At 42.6% G+C, this 18813-nt stretch overlaps 2 protein-coding genes across 5 annotated transcripts; one reads left to right on the top strand and one right to left on the bottom strand.

The window, feature by feature from the left end:
* Nucleotides 1–1969: 1969 nt before the first annotated feature.
* Nucleotides 1970–4312, top strand: LOC118787785 (peptidyl-prolyl cis-trans isomerase B). Of its 2 annotated transcripts, none has more exons than XM_036543466.1 (5): nt 1970–2222; nt 3183–3296; nt 3422–3515; nt 3650–3834; nt 3951–4312. In XM_036543466.1, exons 1-5 carry the CDS (start codon nt 2088–2090, stop codon nt 4071–4073), a joined length of 651 nt encoding a protein of 216 aa, XP_036399359.1. In that variant the 5' UTR covers nt 1970–2087; the 3' UTR covers nt 4074–4312. The 2 variants fall into 2 exon arrangements, with proteins under 2 accessions (XP_036399359.1, XP_036399360.1); XM_036543467.1 differs by lacking the exon at nt 1970–2222 and adding an exon at nt 2936–3074.
* A 1364-nt stretch (nt 4313–5676) lies between these two features.
* Nucleotides 5677–18813, bottom strand: LOC118787914 (sorting nexin-1-like). 3 transcript variants are annotated; one of them, XM_036543677.1, is made up of 15 exons: nt 18501–18813; nt 13704–15414; nt 13269–13405; nt 12916–12982; nt 12562–12605; nt 12196–12337; nt 11007–11085; nt 10608–10683; nt 9891–10004; nt 9439–9532; nt 8971–9176; nt 8500–8643; nt 7751–7831; nt 7529–7600; nt 5677–7395 (listed from the first exon to the last, which is right to left on the bottom strand). In XM_036543677.1, the coding sequence occupies exons 1-15, from the start codon at nt 18612–18614 to the stop codon at nt 7345–7347; spliced, it is 3132 nt and encodes a 1043-aa protein (XP_036399570.1). In that variant the 5' UTR covers nt 18615–18813; the 3' UTR covers nt 5677–7344. The 3 variants fall into 3 exon arrangements, with proteins under 3 accessions (XP_036399570.1, XP_036399571.1, XP_036399573.1); XM_036543678.1 differs by having other exon boundaries at nt 18497–18567; XM_036543680.1 differs by lacking the exons at nt 5677–7395; nt 7529–7600; nt 7751–7831 and adding an exon at nt 7846–7924.

Below are 18813 nucleotides of genomic sequence, written 5' to 3'. Positions count from 1 at the left end.
GGAAGTTTACTGAGCCAATTGTGAATTATATACCTTGCTCAAGCAGTGCCTCAGTGTAGAACTGAACCAGCTTCCTTTTACTATTATTTATTAATTATTATTATTATTAGTAGTAGTAGTAGTAGTGATTGTGGTGGTGGTAGTAGTAGTAGTAGGTGTAGGAGCCTCATTAACTTTAGCCAGGACATCAGAAAAACCCTACTGTTTACAAGAGATAGCATGGGATCTATAATGATGACAGACGGGTTGGGACCTCAGTTCAACATTTCATCTGAGAGATGGTGTCCCCTATAGCATCTCAACACTACACTAGAGCATTGGCCTCCTGTGAGGTCCAGAGGGAAGAATACTACTAGCCCACCAACACCACTTCCAGCAGCAACCTGGTTTTTCCAGGAGCTCTCATATCCAAGTATTAACTAAGCCCAACCGTGCCTAGCTTAAGCCATCAGGCAGGAAAGTTGCTGGATGGTACAGCAATTCATCCATTGTTCTTGTAACTGCATGCCTTTTATTTTCACTGTGGATACAGATCAAGAACATGACTTTTTTTTCTCCCAGTCTTGTGCTCTGCTCTGTGTCTTGAGGTTTTATATACATGTAATAAGATGCTGTGCATAAGTAAGATGAATGTTCTGTATGGTATGGGTGAGGAGGCACCCCATACTGCCTCCTACACCCTCATTCACCAACCCTGACCTTAAATCCACTTTCCCTTCCACGGGAGTGTGTTGGCTGCCATACTGAGTCTGTGCAAACGCAGCAGAGCTCCCTCTGATGGGGCCTGTGAAATTGCAGGCTTCCTAGCATGGAGCTGATGACACACAACTGTTTACGTTATAGACAGAGACAGCTTGAACTTTGTGCCCTGAGGCTTTGCACTCAGTCAAAGACATGATTGGCACACATGGGCAAAATCCACAGACCTACATTATAAGGAGCTAGCTATAATAACTAACTACTTAACACGCCAATTCGCTGTATACGTTTACTTCCTAGCTGGTAACCAGGTGATAGATTGCAGGCTAATGACACACCATTATTAACTGAGTTTCTTAAAAGTCTTAAAATGTTTGCAGGGACTGAATGTGGACCAAACGCATAAACCTAAGTGAGCAGCGCCCTACAATCGAACGATTCTGTCACAGAACGCTACTGTTGCTACTTGCTGAGTACAGCGTCAGGGTGTTCCAGCGAGAACACTTTAAACTTCCCGCCTTCTCTCTTCTCTGATTTCAGACAACACGTTGAGTGGTCCTCCAGTTGAGAGGATAGGAAAGAGAGGGCAATTTAGGACGCATCATCCATCCTCTCAGTCCCTGAGTGCGAGGGAAGTACGGGTTCATCGAGTACTTCACAAAACGTCACATGATGGGCACATTCTGCGGTGTAATTGGGTGGCTTGATATCCAATGGCGTAACGGGATGTGTCAGGGTTGCCTTGACGTGGCAAACGGTAATTCATGGCTGGGGAATGAAAGGAGAGAGGAAGGCAGCATCCCGAACTGGTTCAGTGATGTTATTGCTTGGCCGTAAATCAGTGCATGTACAGCCGCGATGGATTGTGCTTTGTTTGCATATCTCAGTTGACAACTGACAAATGCACATATTCCTTGTTCGCCAGCAATAACTTTATGTGTAACAAGCAGCATGTTGACTAAGTGGCTGGATTCAAAAAGTTAGCTAGCTGATTTAGCTCTTTAGCTGAAGAATAACAACGTATCAAATTTATATCTTTAATTTTTGTGGGAAAGATAGCTACTTACCAAGTTTACCCTATTTACCCATATGTATTAACCGAAGAATGGTTTTAGAAAACAGACATGTCAATACTCTTCATTAAGTAATTTCATGAACTATTTAGCTTGGTAGTTGATGTAGCTAAAGAAGCCACCTCTAGTCTATGCAAATACACTGATTTCTCCCCGGCTCATCTGTTTAAATGCGGGATATGGGCAGGGCTTAGACGAGGTGGGTGTGATCCAGGCCTGCGGTGGCTTGCTCTCCCCTCCCCGGATACTCTTTTTTCCCCCCTCCTGGTTTACTGCACCATATATCACAGCCACGGCTAGACTTCACCCCGTTTCATGGTTCGGAGCTTAGAGAGAAGGATGAAGTTGCTGTTTGCAGTTGCGATCATCGCTGGTTCTGTGATATTTCTTCTGTTCCCCAGTGGATCTCAGGCTGACGAGAAAAAGAAAGGGCCTAAAGTTACAGCCAAGGTGAGACAACGTCCTGCGAGATAAAATGGATGCTAGCTGCACGGGCAGTTTGTATACATGTAGTTGCTACTGTTAGCAAGCTAGTTACGGTATTCAGAATTTGGGAGGGGTGGACGTGCTGGTGGAGACAGTTGCAGGCTAATCTTTAACTAGAGTGTATTTGCTACGTAACATAACTCGTTACTTATACAGAAATTCCAAAAGCACCGAGCAGTGCCGACATTCAGTTTTTAGCATGGCATCAGCCAGCAACCACATACATCACTGTATCAATTAAAAAACGCTGCAAATTTGCATGTACATTGCGTTTCAGACAAAGCATTTTCCAATTGGGAGTCAGAACGCTTTGTCTGACCATGTGACCAACAGAGGGCTGCACTGTTTACAATATCGCAATAAGGTTTTTAACATTAAAAGCGCAAACCTGAAATCTGTCACCATTAGCTGCAAGATTTGTTGTAAGCTGCCTCCATTTACGATGGTCAGCTTAAGAGCTAACGGGCTTTTGAGTCGTAACACAAAGATACTGCTAGCCTCTCAGTTTACGCCTGATAACAGTGTATCCTTTCATTTTAATACTATCAGAGACGGCCCACTGGTTTTCGGTAAATTTGTAGTCAAGATCATGTGCGGCGACCGGCTTAATACGCCACGTCTACTTTTCAACTCACGTTTTTTTCTTTGAAATGCGGGGTGACGTGCCAGTACGTGAGACGTCCGCCGTAGTCGGCAGTAGATAATTCGCCAGAACGGTCAGAAATCACTTTCGCATTGCTCCCGGCGCAATGACTGGAATTATGGCATATTAAAAGCTCCAAACAAGTTCTACTTCTCCGCTCTGTGGGAATGAGGGTATGCCCTGCCATACCTGTCATCCCGATGTTTGATTTATGATTTACGCCTATAAACTGCGCCTTTCATTCCGTCATGTTTTACATGTTGGGTTTCTGCCTGTTCCAGGTTTATTTTGATATTAGAATCGGGGATGAAGACGCTGGAAGAATTGTGATCGGAGTATTTGGCAAAACTGTTCCCAAAACAGTTGAAAATTTCATTACATTAGCAACGGGAGAAGTAAGTACAAATAGACTGCTGCTGTGTCATGTTATTGCATGGATATGTGTTAACCTGGCAACATTTTATTTGCAGATCAATATGAATAGTGACACACTAAAATAGGACTTGTTCTTTCCCTACAGAAAGGATTTGGGTACAAAGGCAGCAAGTTCCACCGTGTGATCAAAGACTTCATGATTCAGGGTGGAGATTTTACCAGAGGCGATGGCACTGGAGGTGAGCTAAAATGACTCCTGATACCATACTCTAATGTAATATGTAATATAATGCCCACTGCTCTGAAAAGGCTGCTTTTTTCCATTGGGTGCTGAAGCCTTATGTTGAAAGCCCTCTTTCCTGTCACCATGAAGGGAAGAGCATCTATGGAGACCGCTTTCCAGATGAGAACTTCAAGCTGAAGCACTATGGTCCAGGCTGGCTGAGCATGGCTAATGCCGGGAAGGACACTAACGGCTCTCAGTTCTTCATCACCACGGTGCAGACGCCCTGGCTGGATGGGAAGCACGTGGTCTTCGGAAAGATCCTGGAGGGCATGGTACGGCCGGTGTTGTACTGTGCAGAGAGGAAGCACGTGAGGTGCTAATGCAAGGTTGCAGCTGTTTGTCCTGTGGTGCAGTGGGGCTGATTTGTTTGTCTTCATTTTATCTGCAGGACGTTGTGAGAAAAATTGAGAGCACCAAGACTGATGGTAGGGACAAGCCCCTGAAAGACGTCAGCATCCACGAGTGTGGCAAAATCGAAGTGGAAAAACCATTTGCTGTCGCAAAGGAATAAAATGGGGTGATAACAAGGAAGGGAACGGAGTTAAGAGTGTGGGGTTGGGAGGGTTTGATGCATTCCATGCAGACATTTCTCAGAGGGCCTGTTCTGTTCACCCTTTGGTTCTGCAACGGGTTTCTGTGACCTGTCTGCCCCAGCCTGATGGCACCACTCGCCTTCCGAGAGCCCGAAGAACAAGCAGCGCATCAGGTCACATTCCTAACAGGCATTCCGAGCAGCTGCTGTCCCAGCGCCACCTGTTTTTTTTTAAAGAATAAATCTGTAATAAAGATCCAGATTCTTTTCCAGATACCTCTGGTCCCATTTCTCTTTCAAAACTCTACTCAAGTGTCTATATACATGAAGTCAAACTTGACCTTTTAATGATTACTAACTAAGATAACCTTTTGACAGATTTTTCGGAGATAAACACATTTAATCTAGTGAAACAATTTTATATTTATCAGAAAACCAACATGATGCAGTGTAAGGTATGCTTGTGGTTTCTTCTTATGGTGAATAAGGGATGATAATAGGAGATAAATGACAGATGAGGCCTGCTTGAAGAACCAGAGATTGCCTCTGCTTTCTGTGCGGAGACTGCAAATATTTGTGACATTTTCAGATTGCACTTCCCCCATTAAATAGTTTATCACTCTAAAGACACAAGGCAGTTATGAAATGAGTCAGACAGGTTTTCATGCCTGAGGTACCAGGCATATGGGAGTGTTCATATGGTGAATACACAGCTGCATAAAGGTATCATTCATGCCCTGTAGTGTGGATTTTAGGCGCTTTGACTTATGTCTCAATTTAACTGAGAAGTTCTTAAGTTTCTTCCTTATCACAAGTTTTATTTTGTATTTTCCTTAAGGAGTCATAATTTTTAAAGCAAGATAACAGCAACAATCACCTCAATTCCAAACATAAAGACAAATAAACTTTCGAGTGTGGGAATAGAAGTGCAAATTATATGACTGACTTTTGACAAAAGAATGACATGACCAGTGCTGGCTAGAAGCAGATTGGGTCCCCCTCTGGAGCCGAGTTCTGCTCAAGGTTTCTTCATGTTAATTAGAGTGTTTTTCCTTGCCACTGTTGCCTTAGGCTTGCTCTCAGGGGGTCTTAGGCCTGGGAACAATGTAAAGCTGCTTTATGACAACTTGTGTTGTAAAAAGCACTATACAAATAAAATTGAATTGAATGACCAAATTTCATATGACAACAAGCAAGAGTGAGAAAGAGAATGGTTGCTAGATTTTAAATAAATTTATTTTAGAATTATATGTAGGATGCATATGAATGCTGACAAACTGCTGTCCGTGTCAAAATGAAACTAATGTTTACCTTCTGTATTAGTTACATGAACTACACAAAGAATCAAGGATTCAGTATTTCAGTGGAAAGATTAATGATCAGAGGTGAAAAAAAAACAGGTCACTCAAAGTTCCCCAGTTTTATTTTCAATATTTTTTGGCAAATAATTATCTTTGAGTTAACATTTTTGGACTACTAATATCTAAAGATCAAAAACAGAAGTGTTGTGAAGTGTAGTCACTGAGGTCAACAGGTTAAAGGAACAAAAGTTAAAAGAACAAAATATATGGAGCTGTGGGTTAAGGCATCTAAATGGGCTTGACAGGTTTGGATTGCAACACTTTAAAAATGCTTGACTAAAACAGGAAGAATGATGAAGGAAGAAGATGGGCAACAAAAAATACGCTTTCAGCCTCAAATACTACTCACATGCATGTCAAATGTGTTATTCAAAACAAAGTAAAGTGTGAAATCTCAAAACATGCATCAAAATAAAATTATATATGCCTTGAAAAAATGTGAACATGTGGAATAAGAAAAAGAACACATGAAGTACACACATAAACCCCTGCATGTTTTTACGTCCACCTGCAGACACTCATGAGGGGACAAATATTCTCGTTAGAAGTAAATGAACTGACAGGTGATATGTGACTGGCAATAGATATGTGTGACTGACAGGTGATGTGTGTGAATGATGGGTGTGTGATCGTAGGGTGAGATGGATGTGTGGCTGGACACAAAGACATGGCTTTTCACCGTATCAAGACAGAAAAGAAGGGTGCAGCTGAGTCTGTGCTCAGTCCACAGCAGTGAAAGGTCCAGTTCAGCAAAAAGGAGCAACATTTAACATGGAAGCTTTTTGGCACTGATACAGTTGAGAAGATGCGAAGAGAAAAGAGTTTGCATTTGGTCTTCTGCAAAGCAGCGGGTCTGCAAAGACAGACAAACTGGCTCCCAGTAAGTCATCGTGTAACATCACCTGCCCACCATGCAAAGGTCTATAAATTCAATGAGCCATTAGTAGTATGTGCACTCCTCAGTACACTTTTCAGTGCACATATATATTTCAAACAAACTGTCTTGAGTCCCTGACACCTGCAGTTAGACCTGAACTACTGAATACAGGATTATTAATATACTGTGATTAATAATAACAACAACACTGATTATATCTCTGTAATTTCAACCCTCCATTATTATAGCATAGACGTCCTCTTCACGAATCCATGAGGTCCAGCAATTTAGTATTTAATTAAGTCATCATTCAAAATCACCTATTTAAAAAAGGGAACCAGCCACAATAAAACCAAGTTCAGTCTCTTCCTCTGTCTAAATGTTAGCATGACCATGACACAGAAATGTGTGAAATGGCTCTGAGGAAATATTTTCTTTTACAAGATCAATGTGGTCCCTACACACATTACTCCCCACTGTTGGATTAATGCTTGCTCGCATTAACATTCACATTATTCCTTGCACTTCTGACACTAATGCTATATTCAACGAACAGTGGAGTGGCTGTAAATTCATATCACTGAGGAGCGCCCTCTACTATTAGTGTGCTGCATCATTGGTCTGTTTAAAATCTGCTCAGCCAGTCACATTGCTGCTGCTGTAGTTTCAAAGCCCAAGGCCAGTTTCCTTAAAGGCACTGTCAGTGTTTATTTTGTAATGGCACTACCATTCTTTTCCCTAATAAAAACATTCTCATACATAAAAAAGGACAGACTCTGTCACCGTCTTTCATTTCTGTTATAGAGATAGTTTGTCATCATTAGGAATATATATGTAGAAGTTAAAAGAAAAAACATACAATTACTAAAACAATAGTAAAGTTGAAAAGCTACATGTTTATCACAATTAAAAAATTCAATTTGTTTCCTTTCCCTTTACATATCATCTTGGTTTAATATCGAGAGGTAAAATGGATAATGAGGGATTAGCCTTTCGCAGCTGGTGCCATTCATTAGGCAATGGCTTTTGCTTCAGGCAAGAAGGCCTCCCAGTACTTAATCAGCTAGAAAAAGAGAGATCCAATATTAGAAATGTCATCTACAGCATTAAATATTCATATTCTCTTTAATTCAGCCATTCATTCAAACTACAACCCACACTAATTTAATACAACATTTTTGATTCAAAACATTCACCTGTTGCTGTGAATTCAGAAGGGATTCCAAATATTTCAGTATCTGGTTCTTGAAGTCCCTGGCCTTCTCCTTCTGTTCAAAATAAAGCAAAATAAAAGTTCAGATGGGCCTCCTCTAAACCTTTCACAAAACACTGTACTATGAATTTATCTGACCTTCATCCATGAAGACTACCTATGCAAAATCAAATACCAAGGGTGTACTGATCAGGAGTCTCAGTACCTCAAACCGGAGAAACTCCTTCCGAATGGTTGCAGAAATTCTCTCGAAGTCTCGCTCATACTGAGTGACTTTGGCCTCCCACTACGGGGGGAACAAGCAGAAAGCCCCTGAGTACAGGGTCACACAGAATGGAGGTCGCTGTTCTGGGTACAGGTTCATTCAGAAGATACTGATCTGGGTACAGGTTCAGACAGAGATGGAAAAGGTGGAGCATTTAATTGACTCCATCACATCACATCACATCACAATAACTCACAATGTCACAAACACTGACAGAGACATTCTTCTGACACACAGCCTAAAATGTTGCTTCTGTCTCTACATGTGCAGCATTATGAGCGGGAACCATGAATTTGTTGATCATTCACTGGTTGTAATGAATGCAGTTGAAACTCACTATGACATCTACTGTAAAATCATAGTGCCTCTGACCTCAGTTGTACCTTCTGCTATCACATTGCATCATGTGAAGCATATTGTACTGTACGACACGTGAAGAAGTGTACGGTTTTGCAAAGTATTTTGCAGGTTGGTACCTTGGTAATCTCATCCTTGGCCTGGTAACGTGTGTGGGCTTGTGCAGTCAGTGACCTCGGAGATCTCGTCCTGGGCCTGCTGCAGTTTCATATAGAGTTTGCGGTATTGTGTGTGGGTTTGTGTGGTCAGGTACCTCAGCAATCTTGTCCTTGGCCTGCTGCAGTTTCATATAGAGTGTGAGGTAACGTGTGTGGGTTTGTGTGGTCAGGTACCTCGGCGATCTCGTCCTTGGCCTGCTGGAGTTTCTCAGGCTTGTTGGCCCACAGCAGTTTGGCCTCAATTTCCCGTTTCTTCTGCAGGGTGTTCTGAGCATCCTGCCAACGCTGCCATGTCTTCATCCGCTGATCAAAGCAGCCCTATGAAACCACACACACACACACACATAAAATATTTACACTCAAACACAGAGTACTTAAACATACACATATATACACACAGTCAGACAGCACTAAACTATATAAGATACTGCCAGATGGTGTAGTACATAGCACTACTATTCACTGTACTGTCAGTGCAAGGAAGACATTTGTCTTCTACTGTCACTATCTGATCCATCAGTGTGTACTATATGGTTTGAGCGGGTAGTGTGCGACTTGTCAGTATGTCCTGTACGATGCAAGCATCTTGTGTGCTATCGATGAGCGTGTGACTGTATGATCCTCAATGCACTCAGGGCCTCGTACCCGGACAACCCCCAGCAGACGGATGTAGTCAGCCAGCAGTTCGGCGAAGATAAAGAAATCGCTTCCAGCCTGCTCTTGGTGCAGCTGCTCGATGCGCTCCTCCACCTCAGCCAGCTGGGACAGTGCCCGCGACAGCGCCGTGTTGTCCTCAGAGTTCCCCAGCATCGCCACGCTCTTTGCAAAGAGTGCCGTGTTCGCTGACAGTTCTGCCAAAGAGGACACACAACAGGGCCACGTAACACCGTCATCACTAAGCCAACACAGGGCTGACACTGAACCAACATGGAGCTGAAGCTGGTCCGACCACATGCTAAATACACTGCACATTATATGGAAACGGGGGAGAGGGGACTCCTCTTGTCTGAGTTCTTATCTGAGTTCCAGGATTTAACTCTAACAAGTGTCCAACCCCACTGCGAAGACATTCCAACTACATGCTGAAGCACATGCTTTACAGTTCGGTCTCACCCTTTCTGTGGTTGACCAGGGATTCTACCATAGCATGCAGTTTTCTCAACTGCAGGTCCTCAGATTCAACCTGCTGGATCTTCTCCTCAAACCACTGGGAGAGAGACAGGGAGAGAAGGGAAGAGAGAGAGAGTGAGTGGGTGAGAGAGAGAGAAAGAGAGAAGTTTGGTATGAGCACCCCCTACAGGGACATGCACTCTCTACAGCTCCGTCTCCTTTCTGCCCAATCCTGCATGCCAGCTACACCTGGTTTAATTTCCTATAACACTGTAATTGTAATGATTTACAGGACATATTTTCATGCACATAATTTATCCTTATTGTTTTGGAGACTGAGGATAAAAAAATATTTTCGGCGGGAGTAACAGGGCAACTCATATTAAATTATGTCATATTTATCTTTCAAATACGAGGTTACTGAATATCTGCTGGTCAAAATGGTTACCACTTACGACATCTGTCTCATTCATCTTAATGGTCATCTTGCTGACTGCCTCTGTGGCCCGGGATATCATCTTCAGGAACCCGGCACCACTCAGAGTATGAGTGCTCACTGCCCGTGGCAACTGAGACGCATGAAAAAACACACGTGAAAAGACCTGCACGCAGGCACGCACACACTCATATATATGCAGACATATGTACAAGCATGCACACATGTGCATCCACACAGAGATACACATACAAACAAGCTGAACTGGTCACATCATCACAGAGAACCTCAGGGCGGGCTCAGTTCAAGGCCCAGGAAGTGCACCAACACCCTCCTAAAATAACCCATATTTGGCCTTACTATCATCACTTAACATAAAGGTCTTATTGAAATATGGTTCTTAGGAAATAATTCTCAGCAAAAAGATGATAAATATGTCAAAGTGGACGCTTGACTGGACATACCAAGCACACTGATAGTGTCCCTGACAGACTGATTGAAATGACAGACTAATTGGTACATCATTGGATATCCCCAGGTTTAGCTTTTAGAAAAAAACTCTGGCAGCACACAACATGATACATCATGATACACCAACACTAACCGTGAAACATGTGGTATAAAATACACTGGTCACTCAAGTCCTTTGAACCCTGCACCACTTAGACCATATCAGCTACTTTCATGAAGGATAACCCGAGGGCCTACTACAACAGCCACAGTGGGACCCTCCTACCTCATCCTTTTCAAGGAACTCCCGGACATCAGGGTCTTGTATGAGTGAGGGGTGACTGACCACTCTCTGGAGGAACCTGAGAGAACAGAAGAGTCTGGATCACATGTCACCCCGACCAAAACATATATCTCAATATCTCAATATCTGGGAAATGCAGTGTTATCAATTTATTATGCCTCTAAAAAAGCTTTGAATATCAAAAATAAAACTGAAGGGAGACCTCTTGAAAAGAATGATCCTGGATGGCCGACATGAACAATGTTAACAGAGGTATATGTGCAGATATTTTAATTGTTGGAGGAAAAGTAATGCTTGTCCTGAATTATGACATCTGTGGTGAATTGTGATGTCTATGGTATTTTTTGACATCTGTGATAAAGGGCTCTATTGCCCACTCACCTCTCCAGGGCAGCCCTCCTCCTCTCTACAAACTCTGCTGAAGAGGAATCCTCCTTGCCTACTTTCACCTTGGTCATCCCTGTAGAACCACGACACACACAGCAATTACCACCATGCAAAGCACACGCCAGCCATGCAAAGATGCCACACTTCAATCCAGATGGCCTGCTTGCTAAATCGACTGAATAAGGTTGGGAGATTCTACACTCGGGTAAGAACAGTTTTCCAACAGAAGCCTCCTCTTGACTGTTCCTGTAGGAGACCCAGGGACAGGAGCCTGCTGTGGCTTCTGAGCTGCACTGAGACAGACCCGTTTTGTGTATATATATATTGACACGCTGTCAGAGTGCTTTTGCATCTGTGAGAAATTAGCAGGGCCTAATAGCTAACAGAGGTGCTAGGAAGGAAGTGGTAGACCTAAAGAACAACTAATTTTGTGGGGGCCAGTATGTGGCTCCCCTTCCGTTCAAGATATTGCTTAAATCTGCGAGCAGCCTGAGCACAGCCCTGTACCAGTTAGTATCTGTTATGCAATATGGAAGGAAACAGAATTTTGAACAAAAATGAACATGTACACTTACTCACCATAAACCAAAAGGAAATAATGCCTGACAACAAACTTAAGACATAAAATTAACTTATCTATGTGATGTGTAGACATTAGTATTAAAAACAAGTTCAAAAGTGTATTATTTATTTTCAGGTGTTTCCAGTGTGGTGATCATCCAGTGCATGATTTCACTGATGCAGACATTAGTTAACTGCTAAGGTAAACGTCATGGGTCCATGGTGCAACAGCTTCAATTCTCCTCTCCTCCACCATGACCTGGTCAGCCTGCTGTCTCTTTCCCTCAAAATTGAAACAAAGCTAAAAACGTATTTTGGGGATGCAAAAATCCTCCAAGGGCTTTGGACTAGCACCAGTACAAACTTCAGAGGGACTTAAGTGACTATTCATTTGGACTCAAAAACCACACCCCATGAAGACAGACAGTTAGCCTTCAGAATTCCATCTGCCACCAACAAGAACAGAAATACTAAACTGATGGGGCAATCCCTCCTGTAAATGAGAGACTGATATGAGATTGTTGGTGACAACTTTTGTCTGATAGTCTGGTGTTCTTAAAGGGCTTTAGGAGGTTTAGAGGACACCTAAGATTGTTGATCATCCCCCTTGCCAGGTACTTACCAAGAATGCTCTTCTCTGGAGGCGGGGGCACAATGTAGCCATTCTGACAGTGCTTATCATTGAGCTTCTCATGCAATCCCAGGAAGTCACTGAACCTCCTCCTCACTGTAAATGTCTTACTCTTGAACATGGGCATTGTGGTCTGGGGGAAACAGCCATGCCATTATTCAACAGGAATTAAAGACTGGGAGACACCACCAAAGTCACAGAAAAAAACAATGTCAATCAAAGAAAAGAAATGTATAAACAATGCCAAAGCTATGAACAATCCTGAATGCTTTATGGGGTGTTTTTTAATTAAACATATGGTTAAGGCAACAGTGCAACTTGGTTTTGAGGAAATTTTGATTCTGAGCACAGACATACCTGTGTGGAGACCTTGTAGGCCATATAAGCATTCATGCCATCCCCTGCAAGCACAGAAAATGTCTCTTAATTTTAGTCTCCCTTTTAATTTAAGTAATTTCAGTTGTCCTAAAATGCCACCAATGAAATGGGTGTTTTCTGAGTGACAGGGGAAAATCACTGGCAATGAAACACAGTTTATGGAACTAGCAGACTTCAGACTGAAATGATGAAAAGAACTTCACCTTGTGAAATTCTATGTTCATAGGGAGGAGTTCATGCAGAGGAAAACACACAGCCAATTTTAGGGAATTACATGGATCTTGGTAATTTGTTTTTAACAAGACACTGGTGAGAAAGCACAGACAAGCTCACCGACTTTCTCAGGGTTGGTGACAGAAATATTCAGCTCAAATTTGTCCTCGCTTTCCTCCTCTTCCATCTACATTAAGTCAAGACAATCTTCATTAAACATGAAAACCAATAATGGCACTTATTAAGATTAGGCTTCGAAATACTCAGTCATATACTGTTATATTATTTCTTGCAATCCAATTTTAATTGAAATTACCATTACACATTCTTGCAATTCAATTTTACTGTCTGCAACAGCTTTACACCATGTTGTATCTCATTATTTTTGACTGTGATTTTTGTACATGAGCTTGGCAAGAAAGTTGCCTGACCTGCAGAAATGTTACATTTGTAGGATTTAATGACAAACACACCTCCTCCAGGGTCTTGGGCTCCTTTTTGGCTGCTGTGGGCGGGGCAGAGACAGCCTCTGCCATCACAGGGGGCTTGGAGGATTCTTGCTTCTTCCGGTCATTATGCGGGCTGTCCAGGGACAACTCTACTGTGGCCTCTATTACACAGAAAAACAGAGCAGCCGATCAAAGATCAGACCTAAACAGATCTATTACACAGACACAAAGAAACCAATTGGAGTTCAGCTCTCCAACCTGACAGAGAAGTACATGTGACAAACATGGCCTGCATCATTCAACTCAGTCTGACAGTGTCAGATATGGATTTAAGGGGACATTGAACCAAAAACTGAACTTCACACTTCATCCCATGTAGGACTATCTGAGTATAACACTTCCTGCTAGTAATTAACCATCTTCTGAAGAACAAGGACAAGAAAATGAAACAACACATACCTGCAAATAAATCCTGCTCTTCATCCTCAGATTGTACACCATTTGTCTTGGAATTGACACTGGGTACACAGCTGGTGGTGATAGTCCCCTCTTCTGTGAATATATCAGCTGGCTGTTCACTGAAAATATCACCTGGTGGTACACTAAGGATATCAGCAGGTGTTTGGCTGAGAATATCAGATCCTGGTTTGTTGGGGGTATCTGCAGCTGGTTGGTTGGGGATATCTGCAAGCTTCTCACTGAAAATATCACCAGCTAATGGATCACTAAAAATGTCAGCTGGTGGTTTGCTGGGAGCATCAGTCAACGGATCACTAAAGATGTCAGCTTGTGGTTCACTGGGGACATCAGCTGTTGGATCACTGAGCGTTTCAGCCACTGATTCACTGAGGATATCAGCCAATGGATCACTAAAGATTTCAGCTGGTGGTTCACTGGGGACATCAGCTGTTGGATCGCTGCGTGTATCAGCCACTGATTCACTGAAGATATCAGCCAATGGATCACTAAAGATGTCAGCTGGTGGCTCTCTGGAGATATCAGCTGGTTTGCTGAGGATATCACTTAATGGTTCACTGAAGGTGTCAGCTGGTGGTTCATTGGTGGTATCAGCTGGTGATTCACTGGAGGCATCATCCACCAATTCATTGGTGATATCAGCTAATGGATCACTAAAAATGTCTGTTGGAGGTTCACATGGGATATCAGACACTGAATCATTAGGGATATCATCCAATGGTTTGCTAAAGACATCATCTTGAGGCTTGGTGAAGATATCAACTGATGGTTCACTGGTAATACCCGCAGGTGCTTCACTGGAGATATCAGCAAGTGTCTCGTTTGTGATATCAGCTGATGGTTCGCTAGAAACAACAACAAATTCTTCACTAGATGTATCGGGCAAGGGTTCACTGACAATCTCAGCCAGTGGCTCATCAATGATCTCTGCTAATGAGTCACTTGCAATCTCGCTGGCGATCTCAGCCAATGGCTCGCTGGCGATCTCGGCCAATGGCTCGCTGGCGATCTCGGCCAATGGCTCGCTGGCGATCTCGGCCAATGGCTCGCTGGCGATCTCGGCCAATGGCTCGCTGGCGATCTCGGCCAATGGCTCGCTGGCGTTCTCGGCCAATGGCTCGCTGGCGATCTCGGCCAATGGCTCGCTGGCGATCTCGGCCAATGGCTCGCTGGCGATCTCGGCCAATGGCTCATTGGCGATCTCTGCCAATGGCTCATCAATGATCTCTGCCAATGTTTTGGCGGCAACATCAGCCAATGGCTTGCTGGCAATCTCGGTCAATGGCTCGCTGGCGATCTCAGCCAATGGCTCACTGATGATGTCAGCCAGCATGTTGCTGGTGACAACAGGCAATTGTTCAGTGCTGAGATCAGCTGATGCTTCGTTGCCAACATCAGCCACTGGTTCACTGCTGATATCAGCTAATGGTTCAGCTGTAATATCAGCCAATGGATCGCTTGAGATATCAACCAATGGATCGCTTGATACATCAGCCAATGGTTCTCTGGAGTCATCAGATGGTGTTTTACTAGAGAGATCAGCTAATGGGTTGCTGGGGATGTCAAGCAATGGTTCACTGAAGATATCAGTTGGTGGTTCGCTGGAAATATCAATCAATGGTTCAGATGGCGGTCCAGTTAAAATAGTAGCTGGTGGCATCTGGGCCTCTGTCTTGGTTTCTACCGGATCACTCTGGAGAAAATGAAGAAGACAAGAGAAGACAAGAGTGTGAATACACAGAAATATTTGTTAAGGTGTACGCATTTTGATGCATTTGAGAGTTGAATATTCTGTCTCCTGAGATTTGTTTTCTGTGATGCCTCTCTGCAAAGATCTGCTTTCTCACACTAGAAGGAAAATGAATATCAATGATAGGTCTTATTTCTGCAGGGTTCTTCAGCTGAATGAAAAAACTAAAACTTTGACTTTTTTTCTGGTTGAGGTAATCAATGTGTGATCTCAAGGCCAAATATTCAAAAACTGAATACTCAAGCAAATCCTTTATCACCAAAGATTCCTCTGATTGGGGCTTTGGCAATGCAAAAGTGATCTCTTTCACTATTTCAACCTTTTGTAAATGACAACAAATGATCCTTTTTCAGACTAAACACATTTAAATAGGGAGGAGCATATTATATATATATATATATATATATTTCCAACAAAAATGTTAGCAGAACTTTAACTTCCTTTACTTCTGCTGTCCATTACTCCTCAACAGTGCTATGATGAAAACTACTTCAACATTCAGTCAAATCCATTTTTGCTATTTGTCAGCTTGCACTGCAGTTGACAACATTCACCAACAGACCACAGGTAAACAGAATTTTCATACACCGTTTTAATTACACTGACAAACATAAATACTGTAACTATTTCATTCCACAAGAGCTCAGTTACCGAAGATCGAAACGTTTACCATCTCTTTCCAGAGATAGGTAGATATTGCAGTAAGACAGCAACTGAACTCTACTGCACAACAGTAATATGACATGAACAAAGATGTCTGAACAGCCTCCTTGTTAGCTGATTCTTCAGTGACTAACTAGCAAATCCAGCAGCACCATTTAAGTATTTTTTGGAGTGTTACTATAGCAACATTACTGTAATGAGCTTTCTTTGTCAGTTTTATGTGATCAATATAATTTGTTAATTTCAGTCTCTCTTCTTACTTTATGCACCCAGGTATCTAACATTAAGTTCAGCAGTTATGGGTCCATTTTATAAAAGCGATATGGCATTCAAACCAATGATATAGCAGAACTGCTGGCACATCCATGGGTTTGATCTAAGGGCGGGGGGGGGGGGGGGGGGGGGGGGGAGAAAACTTGTTCAATCATGTTATTTTCCTATCAGCATTGCTTGGTCCAAAATATTCCTGAATCATACCATATTGTGACCCGAAGGTATGGTCTTATGCCTATTTATATATATGACCACCTGCTACGGGAATTTATCTAACACCAAGCCTCTGCTAAATATAAACATTAACATTTCTTGCTAATGTCTTTAAAAACATTGTGTCTAAAGTAAGTTATCAAAGGGACCTAATGCCTCCCCACTGCCCAGCTTGCAGGTTGTCAGGGTGTGATCAGGGCTGCTGTGGGCTGTGTGTGTTCTGAGGAAACGTGCCATGGCACAGAGCCAGACAAAGTCCTGCTGCCGCTGACTCAGACTGCTAGTCTGTGAAAAACAGGCTGATTATGTAATGGAGGTAATGACCATATGGTTACGCTCGGTGAATCTGATGAGTGCAGACAGAGCACATTTCCTCAGGGCAGGGAAGGGTGAGTCCGAAAGGGAGGGGCGTGCTCACAGGGTGGGGCAGATGCAGGAGGCGGGGCATGCCTGAGGGTGGGTGCTGGATGGAATGGGGGGGGGGGGGGGGGGGGGGGAGTGAGGGGGGAGAACTGGCAGATGTAGAGGATGGTGCAGACACAGTGAGTGGGTAAGGCCATGTAGAAGGCAGGGCAGTGTATCTGAAGGATACAAATACAGATATTCACTTTTACAATATACATGACAGCTACCTTCACAGAATATAGGTAAATAAATAAAATGTAAACACATAATTAAAGCATTACATCAACATTACCGGGATGCTAATTTTGATGTTTGAAGAGGTTAACCTCTGTATTAGAATAGAACAGAATAGAATAGAATGATCTTTATTGTCATTATACTCAGATACAATGAAATTTCGCATGGCTTCTCCCGATGTAGTAAAACACAATATACAGTACAATACAATATTACAAACGTTACCTTTTTAAAACCCTTCCTGAATGGAAGAAATGGGCGATATTTACATTTCTCTACATAAAGGGTTATTTTGTAAATAATATCTGAACCGAGAGGAGAGTGTTGCTGTCGCGAACTACAAGCATGGACAGGGTTAACGGAAACTGTAGACCAGCAGTATTGCACATGACAAGTCTAACATAGGCATTTCCGGTCATATACCCACTAATACCTTATAAATGTCTAATTATGAGGATTTGTTTGAATCGTCAATTTATGATCATTACAGGTATAATTTAAAAAAAAAGTAAAAAAAAAAAAAAGTTAAAAAGCATAGCTGACATCCAAAAAAACGGTGTACAAACAGAATAGCGTCAACTGTGTGAATGCAAAGGGATCGCTGAAATTAAATTAGAAATCTGAGACAATAAGGCATTGTACAATTAATATTTGCAGGAACTTCGAAGTGCAATATTCTGCAAGTAACCTTTTTTCTTGCAAAATGTTACATAAATGCTACATACAACCGCTGGCTATTGTTTTGCAAAGAAAGTAAACAGAAGTAGTAATCTTAAACTGACATTTAGCTGCTAAACATGCCTTAAAGCATTCCCTTGCTCTTTCCTTGTCTCATACACTCCGACTATCGTATCTGAAACTAACTGTTCAAACAATTAAGTTAAAACGATTTATAAGATTCGCTCGCGAGCGCACACCTGGAATAACTACTGTGGTGTGTCTGTTGTCCATAACAGGTAAAAACCAATCACAGTACTATCTGGTGCAGCTTCACCTTACAGTACGCTTTTGAGCCGACAAAAACAACTTCTGCAGCTTCTCACAACCTGGATGGGAAATCACACTAATTTAAACGACCTATACTTTCAAATAGCTATCTATGGACAGCCAGTTATGAAATGTTAGCAAACAGTTTACACGACGCAGTACTTCACGCCCATTTTACGCTGTGCCCACAGGCAGAGATGGTAGTTGAGTTTTCCATATATACAGAAGTAAGGACGCAATGCCTTACTCACACTGCCGTTGAAGATATCCTCTTCATCGCTTTCTTCGTCTTCACCCCCGGCGTTCGGCTCGTGGGCTACGGATTCGGGGAAAGGAGGGGGACTACGGTCTGAGCTGTCCGCCATCTTTACTCAATGTTAGCAAGCTGTACAAAACTTTAGTGGAAACAGAGGACAGAACAACTTAAAGGGAAAAATAAGGATAACGCATGACACCTGCTGGTGACAGCGCACGGACCCTACGTACCATACTGTACAAACATACTCTGGATAAATTCTCAGAAATGTAGCGTTAATGTCACGAATCGTCGATACCGAACATAAA

Source organism: Megalops cyprinoides, chromosome 13 (assembly GCF_013368585.1).
Source record: "Megalops cyprinoides isolate fMegCyp1 chromosome 13, fMegCyp1.pri, whole genome shotgun sequence".
NCBI lineage: Eukaryota > Metazoa > Chordata > Actinopteri > Elopiformes > Megalopidae > Megalops > Megalops cyprinoides.
This window is presented reverse-complemented; position numbering and strand designations above follow the sequence as displayed.

Bases quoted from the DNA above. Each gene is read 5' to 3' on its own strand.
- LOC118787914 (XM_036543677.1), bottom strand. From the start codon at position 18,614: ATGGCGGACAGCTCAGACCGTAGTCCCCCTCCTTTCCCCGAATCCGTA. The intron at 11,086-12,195 runs GTAAGTACCTGG...GTGGTTCTACAG, and splicing joins TCCAGAGAAGAGCATTCTTG to GGATGACCAAGGTGAAAGTA. The intron at 10,684-11,006 runs GTGAGTGGGCAA...CTGTTCTCTCAG, and splicing joins AGGAGGGCTGCCCTGGAGAG to GTTCCTCCAGAGAGTGGTCA.
- LOC118787785 (XM_036543466.1), top strand. From the start codon at position 2,088: ATGGTTCGGAGCTTAGAGAGAAGGATGAAGTTGCTGTTTGCAGTTGCG. The intron at 3,516-3,649 runs GTGAGCTAAAAT...GTCACCATGAAG, and splicing joins CAGAGGCGATGGCACTGGAG to GGAAGAGCATCTATGGAGAC. The intron at 3,835-3,950 runs GTACGGCCGGTG...TTTTATCTGCAG, and splicing joins GAAAGATCCTGGAGGGCATG to GACGTTGTGAGAAAAATTGA.